This window comes from Durio zibethinus, chromosome 10 (genome assembly GCF_047325235.1).
Source record: "Durio zibethinus cultivar Kanyao isolate XHJ-2024 chromosome 10, ASM4732523v1, whole genome shotgun sequence".
Lineage (NCBI taxonomy): Eukaryota > Viridiplantae > Streptophyta > Magnoliopsida > Malvales > Malvaceae > Durio > Durio zibethinus.
In genome coordinates, this window is record NC_143171.1 from 7,904,220 (window position 1) to 7,912,902 (window position 8,683).

An 8,683-nucleotide genomic window follows, 5' to 3' on the forward strand; every position below is an offset into this window, starting at 1 on the left:
GCTACTACCTACCCTGACCATAGCAAGCCCGCCTGCCCCGCCATTAGAACTTTATACAGGTGTTGCAAGGCAATTACTATATTACTTGAGCAAAAACGTAGAGAATGCTATACATTTTTAGGTAATTTACATTTTCTAATGCCGGGTATTAAGGGTTAGGTCAGTTTTGTCTTGTTTTTACTTTCTTGTAACATTTCCCATAATGTGGATAGAATCATATAAATTATCTGCTATATCGGTCAATTAGGCCAAAAGTGTTCATTTTTAATCCAGAAAAATCTGCAGTAAACTGATGCACTGATTGTTTATGAACTTCATACCAGTTTGTGACCTTTTCCATAGTTCCTATGTTTGCTCTGTTTTTCTTTTTTTTTTTTTTTTTTTTGAAATATCTATGTTTGACACATATTTTAATTTGACATAGATACGAAAATCTGATCCTCTAATTAAATAAAAAGAAATTAAAAAAAATGAATTTACTTATGTCAAACATATTCTTATATCGGAAGATCACCCTTGAATAAATTCTATATATTCTATACAGGTAAAAATGGGTCTTGCTGTGTTATGAAATCAAAAAAAGATAAAATATTGAAAAAGGTTTTTAGGTTGTAACTTGAAATAAACGTTTCTCTTTTTTTATAAAGAAATAGAAAATTAATTTATTTCTAATAACAAGAAGATTAAATTGAAAATATCAATAGATTCTCGTGGAGTCCAAATAAATATGAAAAAAAAATTATTATTTCAATTTAATTTCTATCAAATTTTAATATCAAAATAATGAATATAACCATGATTCAATGAGTTAGATCAGATTCACTTACTTTTTATTTTTTTGTTGATTTTTAATCTTTACAATTCTTTATAATGGACTTGATATGTAACATTGCTTAAGAGTTCCATTTTATCTTGGTAGGTAAGTTTAAGGGAAACAAAAACAGATGGGAAGAATTGATGTTAATTAACAAGTTACGTATGTTTGAGGTCGGTGATAAATTTTATGTTATCAGCCACCAGCTCATCTCCCCTTAGGAGTGATACTTTTGCTAGGCCTAGACCCACGCATTGGAAGAGGAAGAAAAAGTTCAGGGCCTGCTGCTACAGGGGCCAACCTATTTAAAGAAAGAACCCTTTGATGCATTTAGACGTTAGACTGATGTAGCTTAACTGTGAGCCCAATGTACATGGCCTCATGGTCCATGGGCATGGCTAACAACAAGGCTAGTTCTTTAGGTTGGTTTTGAATGTTCAGTCTTTATATATATATATATATATATATATATATATATATATATATATATATATATTGATAACATGATATTCATAATTTCTTAAGAACTACAATAAAAGTTATGGGTTTAATTGCTTCTTTAGCCATTTCTTCACCTACCATTTTCCCATAATTGTCAAACAGGCTGTCTAAATCTATCCCATCTCCAAAATGGTTGCAAAGCATGGATTCTTGGATAGCCCTCACTGTCATTGCCACTGCTGTGCCACAGCTCTCTCCGGCTTTCACTTCCTTCTCTATCTCAAACATTTCTATCCTGTCCAATTCGAAAGATTCTTCTCTTCTCACTTCATCTTCTATTTCATTTGTTGATGGTGCATAAAAATGCACGTCATAACAATCAAGCTTTTCCTGTTCAATTTGTCCCTGGAAAACAAAAGGGAAGCTATCAACAAGAAGAAATATATATGTATGTCAGTGTCTGTATCCAAATTACATGACCTAGATGTGAAAAATCTGGGACCTGAGAAACAGATACGGCAAGGGATCTTGAGAGAATTTCCCAGAAGAAAGAATTGCCTCTATCAACATGATCTTGGCCTATTCTTCCCAATAGAATGAGTACCATTCTCCCACCTGTGACTAGCTCTTCTGATCGTGATTTCAGGAACAATGAAAAGTCCTCTTGGAATTGATTCCAGTATGCTTGGGGCACACTTGGAGGGCTAGATTCAGAAATATAAACGTTTCCTTTGTTGATAGACTTGCCATGCTCATCGTATAGAGCTGGAGGAACCTGCATGAATAATAGTGATTAATTGAAATTCTTGTAAGCTTATCAAGAAAAAAAAAAGAATCAAGGGATTATAATTAACATGCTTGTCTCCTCTTTTGTAGTCCTTAATTGGTACGTGTAATACTTGAGGAGAGACAAAGAGTTTGGTAGAAATACGGTCGATTTGACTGCAGTAACCAATTACTGCTGGTTTTTGTTGTTAAGCTGCTTTTAGATTTGTACTTGTAGAGCTAAATAGTACTGAGGAAGTGACTATCAGTCTATCACAACTTTCTTGATCCTTGGTTTGGCATTGAAGTCTAAGAGAAAAACAATGGAACAGAGAATCTCACCTTGGAGAGCCAGTGCAAACTGTATGATGAATATATGAAGTGCAAACAGTTGTTTGGAAACAGTCTTCCATAAAATGAACCAGGGTAGCCTGCTATGAAAATAGCAGGACTTCCTTCATTTCTGTCTTTCTTAAGGTCCCTATAGAAATCAGGCAAGCACTTAAAGACTGAATTGAAGTCATTTGTTGGAAGATCGTTAAGGTAAACTCGAAATTCTGGTAGGGGGTGAAAAATTTTATGACTAGTTCCTTCAACAGCTTCAACAATATCTTTGATGAGGGATAATGAGTTGGGTCCAGAAGAGCAGCCCAAATCAGCTATGCCTAAGCTCTTTGGAGTCACTTCATAGTAAAGTTCTTGTATTGTTTCCATGGTTATATGTTTCACCATATCTGATGCCTTTTTCTGTTAAAAGAAAAGCCAAGAAGGAGACATAGTTAGCAGAAAGAAAATGAGAGAAAATGGTGGGATAAAAAGAAAAAGAGATGGGAAAGCCAAACCTGGAGAGAAGAATTTTGGGCATAGCTAGTCTTGCCGACTCCTCCGGTCATATGAAAGACTTCCTCTACATCCATGTTTTTTAGAAGCCAACTTTCTGGTGAATTAGAACTGGTGGTGCTTGCTTTGGGTCTCCTTTTAAAGGCAAAATTCAATGATAAAGTCCTTTACTTTTGTGGGGTTTGGATAGTATACATTACTTGTCACGGTAAGTCGGGTTACATTTTGTGATGATGATTATACCATCGTGGCAGGGCCGCTCCTGAACTTCAGCCTATCTCGGATTTGCTAGTGCTCCTCTTGGTTTTTGATGGGACAACCATTCAAAAGTCTTTAAATGTGAATAATTAAAGTTTGACTAGTATAATGACCGTCGGATGCAGAGGGTTTTTTAAAAAATTTTTGTTATAAAATTTATTTTATTAAAAAATAAAAATAAAAAAATTAAATGAGAGTAACACATTGGATACTTTAATTGATCTCACTGTTCTTACAAAATTTATCTAATTAAAAAAATAAAAACAAGAAAAAAGGATAAAAAAAAAATAAATAATAAAAAAATTATAAATATTGCTACATGAACACTCCCATTTAACTTAAAATATTAATTTCTAAAATTAAGATATCAAATAATAATTTTATGAATATAAATCATACTTGATGCATAGAATTACTAATAGAATAAGATAATAATTGTTTTATCATATTTGATTTATATCTAAAAAGAAAGATAAAGATTGCAAGGTGGATTAATATCCTCTTGACATAAGATTATTTAATCCTCCTTATGTGAAAAAATTATTTTTAATTCATAATATTAAACTTACATATTCAATTATACTTTTAAAAATTATATTAATAATTTAAATTATATAAATTTTGAGGAAAAATAATTTTGACAAATAAATAAATTATCCTATCATAATTCTTATATATATCAAATATAAAATATAATAATTTTATTTAATCTAATCTTATTTATAATATTATTTTATCTTATCTTATCATATCTTATATATCAATCATGCCATACTATATAATAAAATTAAAAATAAAATATATCTACTTTTATATATATGAAAAAATGGATTGAGATAGAGCACTTTAAATACGTTTTTACTCCAATCTTATTTCTCTAAAAAAAAGTCAACCTTGTTCCAATTCAATTTCGATTTAAAAAAATTTGCTTGCTATCATATTAGGATGGATTAAAACTTGTTGAATACAAATTATTTTAGCATCTCTATTAATTGATACTTTTATTTTAAAATTTATCTAAATAAAAATAAAAAATGTGAATGGTAAAAAAACCAATTAGGAGTGTCACACGAACATTTTTATTAGCCTTTTTTTTTTTTTTTCACACAAAGTTAATTTAACTTCAAAAAACCATAAAAAAAAGGAAAAAACAAAAAAGAAAAAAAGAAAATGAAGCTCTTTGATACACAACATGACATTCTAAATGAGTTTAAAATATTAATATATTAAATTAAAATATTAAATAACAATTTTAAATTAAAAATAAAAACAATTAAGAGAAAAATAAAAAATAAACAAAGAAAAAAGAGAAAAAAGAAAAGAAAAGGGAAAAGAGAGATTATTGGGCTACCATATGAATATCTAAATTGAATTTAAAATATTAATATCTTAAAGTAAGTTATAAAATAATAACTTAATTAATATAATACATACATATAATTAATTTGATAATAAAATATAGATAATAAAAAAGTAAAAACTAAAAAATATTTTTAATAAATAATATCAAATTGCTATCACTAAAAAAATTATATAATATAAAAATATTCATTAAATATTAAAAAAAGGAAAAAATTAGTAAATAAAAAATAAAGCAAAAGACTTGACAAGTAACATAACTTAAATATAAAGTGGGTCACACAAAATTTTTTTTTAAATTTTAAAATATTTATTAAATATATAAAAAATAAAAAATGAAAAAAATAAAAAAGTAAATATGTAGCATACCCTTATATCAAATGAGTCTCATATAAAAATGAAATTTAAAATCTTAAAAAAATATTTATAAAAAAGAAAAAAAAAGAAAAATTAGTATAAAGTAGGTCTTACTTTTAAAAATTTTAAATAGAAAAAATTAAAAAATATTAAAAATTGGAAAAAGTAAATAAAAAAGCATTAAAAAGTTTTTCAAAAATTAAAAAAAAAAAGTGTCATGTGACACTTAAGTTAAGTTCTGTACAAAAACAAAATTTATCTAACGAATGAGTTTTAAAAAAATTGTTAAAAGAAAAGAAAAAAGAAAAAATTTGATAAAATGGATCCTGTTTTAAAAATTAAAAATTTTAAAAATATATTTACAAAATTTTTTAAAAAATAAAAATTTTTATAAAATTTGAGAAAAAAACTAAAAAAAAAAATCACATTGTGCCACGTGACACAAAAAAGGGTGGGGGGGAGAAGAAATGCTGTACATTAGTAAAATTTAAATAAATTTGCATGTAAATGAAGTGAAATAAGCCTGCATGATCATACTTTACTTTATATGCCCAAGAATATTTATAGGTAGCCTCAAATTTTGGATTTTTTTTTACTTGAAACAAATTTCACACATTTATGTTGAAATCCATGTGATATATTGAAATTTTAATTTATCAAATTCAAATATTAAAAAAAAATTGATTCATTGATAATTGAAGGAGTTAAGAATTATAAGTGATTGCTTGAACAAAAAGAAGAATGCTATCATATTGTATAGATTCGTAAATCTATAATTAGATACAGACTTGAGGAGTCACCACCAATTATTTATTAAAGTGTGATTGGTCACCTAATGAATCTATCCCTTTAACGAAGTTCTAAACTTAACTAAAGGTTCTTAAAAGAATAGGTTCCAATCTGCATTTCAAAACAAAATTCGAGAGTTTAGTTATGTATAAGAAAATTTATAGTACTCCCACAACGCTCATCTTAAGATGGTATCATTCAATTTTAAATTATCCTAACAATTATCTTGGTTCTAATAGTCTTTTATTTTAATGTTTAAATATTAAAAATAACTTATAAGATTTCTTCATCAATCTGATAGAATTCTTTAAAATATTTTTTCACCTCAAAAATATTCAAAAATCTTATTTGTTTCTTGAATAAGCTCCATCATCGAAAAAATTTAATCATTTATTTATTTTTTGTTAAATTTTTATTTTATTGAAAATATATCTAATTCTTTCACTGTTTGGATCAAAATTAGAAAGATTTTCTCACCTAAAATTTTTTTATATGATTATCTATTTACGATTACTAAGAATTTTATCTTCAAAATTTATTTTTATTTTTTATTTTATAAGTTTTATTTCTAAATTTTTTACCATTTGACCTAATTTAGAAATATCTTACAAGTTTTATTTTTAAATTTTTTACCGTTAGGGCCAAATTTAAAAATATCTTTCATAAACTTTAGTCTCCATTTATTCATCATTTATCCTTTAAAAAAGAAAAATAACATGATAATTATCTTTTGAAGTCTCATATAAATCCTTTCATCGTTTGGGTTAAATTTTAAAAAAAAATTTTACCTAAAAATCTTATGAAAATTCAATCAGTTGTGATTTTTCTTGAGATTTCATCTTTGAATAATCATCATATATTTTCATACCAAAATTTTTGAAAGTCATATTTTTAATTTTTAATTTAGAAAGGAATATAATTACTTTTATTAAAATTTCATCTAAATTATTCTACTATTTGAGTTAAATTTAGAAAAAAAATTTTATCTAGAGATTTTTTAAAAAATTTATCATTTAAAATTTTTAAGAATCATCATGAGAATAATTGTTAATTCGTTTTCAAAAATTTTATTAAATTTATTTAGATTTTTTATTTAAATTTGAAAAGAAATGTTAATTATTATTGTTGAAATTTTATCCAAATTTTTTCTCAATTTGGGTCAAATTTAGAAAAAAAAAAATGTCATATAAAAATTTTCTAGAAATTAATTATTTGTATTTCAAAATCTTATTAAAATTTTATTTTATATTTATTATAGTTTAAAATTAACTTCCCTAACAATTTTCCTAAAAAAATCAAATCAAATATTTAACAAATAAATAAATAATAAAAATTAAATGAAAAAAAATAAAAAAAATAATAATAACATAACACCATGGCTCGACTTGGTGGTTGGAACAAAACTCGATTGCAGGCACGAAATTGGCAGGAAAGGCTTGGGAAATAGTTTGGCTCGGCTTAAATGTGGGTTATTAGATTCTGGGATTGATCGTTGGAATCTAGGTAATTATGTTAGAATTTTGTCAAAAAATATAAACTTGATCAAAAAATTCAATCGATTTCTAAAAATTTCTAAAAATTTTGCAAAAAATTCATTTCTTGCGAATTTCAGTCTTTTGAATTTGTTTAACCCACTATCTTTCGTGAATTAAACTCAAAACTATTTCTAAAACAAAATTTTCACTCGAATCAAAACATCCAATTGCTACCAAACTCTTACTCTTACTTTTTCTTCTATTTTTCTTTTTAATTGCTTTTTAATTGTTGTGCCCTTTACAGGACACAATAAGAAGAATTTTAAATTGATTCCAACTCCAAAAATTAAGATTATTATGAAAAAAAAATTATCTTTGAAAAGTTTAATTTCAAATTTAATAATAATAAAATTACAAATCACTAGCCACTGCTTTTTAATTTATTGGCATTCATTCCTTTTTTTTTAAATTTTTTTAAAAAATAATTAGATAAATTTTAAAAAATTAGATAAATATAAGAAAATTAAATAAATACAATTAAAGATAAACAATAAGTAATATAAAATAAGTAATAAAATAAAATAAAAAGATAAATAAAAAATATATAGATAAACAAAATAAAAATATAATTTTGATAATTAAATTTAGATCAAATCTGAATTTAATTTAATTCAGACTTTGATCCTAAAATTAAATCAGACTCAATTAATTTAAAATTCACACTAAATTAAATGTCTTCAAATGCAATTTTCATCATTTCCACATTCGTTGAAAAAGCAATTATATATGGCATGTATTAGGTACTCCTGCCAAATTGGGGCGTGAACCTCCAATAGTTGAAATGGATTACCATTAAAAGAGAATTCTAAAAATTAGGTGTAAGTCACCTCTCTCTTATTATTAACAATTTTTTTATTGAAAAAAGTTGCCGGTGCTTTCCTCTTCTCAAATGGTTAAGTTGGCTTGGCTAAGTTATGTTTGTCTATTTGTCTGTAAATTGCCAATACTACTTTCAACTCTCGTTTGAACCCGTTGTTGGCCATAACAGGGATCTTTACTTTGAAGCAATTGGTTGTAAGAGTTTGTGTGGAATTTGAAGTCTTGATGAAAGTGTCTTTTTTAAGTGCTGTCTTGTATTGGGTTGATTGCATCTCAACTTTCCCAGTCCCACTAGTCTAGAAAGCAACAGAGTTTATCAAATCAAGTGCAACTTTGGTAGGGTGTAGGGATTCCTCTTGGCCGTACAAGAGGACAAATGGCAGGCAAGGGATGCGGCAATGCAACTGACCCGTGCCATTCCTCCTGTGGGCATCCAAACTATCTTTGTCGTCAGGACCTCAAGGCTCCAATCACAATCAGGATTCAGGGCACAAACTATTTTGGTGGTAGCCAGCCAGGCCCTGTCAAAAGGCCTCAGCACAGCCTTTAGATGGAGAAAACGGGATGGAAAGACTGAAGGCTTAAACTATTTCGTTGGTACTTATCAATGTGTTCTTAGCTTTATAGAAAATGATTCTTGTTCTTGGATAAACTCAATTGACTTCTGCTTCAAAGTCATGCCTGTCTCTTGTCTGATTTACTTCGT

At 26.9% G+C, this 8,683-nt stretch overlaps 1 protein-coding gene across 1 annotated transcript; it reads right to left on the reverse strand.

Moving 5' to 3' along the window:
- Window positions 1-1,267: 1,267 nt before the first annotated feature.
- LOC111292616 (putative methyltransferase TCM_000336) lies at window positions 1,268-3,016 on the reverse strand. Its single transcript, XM_022885073.2, has 4 exons — window positions 2,863-3,016; window positions 2,363-2,767; window positions 1,758-2,030; window positions 1,268-1,660 (listed from the first exon to the last, which is right to left on the reverse strand). Exons 1-4 carry the CDS (start codon window positions 2,935-2,937, stop codon window positions 1,325-1,327), a joined length of 1,089 nt encoding a protein of 362 aa, XP_022740808.2. The 5' UTR covers window positions 2,938-3,016; the 3' UTR covers window positions 1,268-1,324.
- Window positions 3,017-8,683: the final 5,667 nt, after the last annotated feature.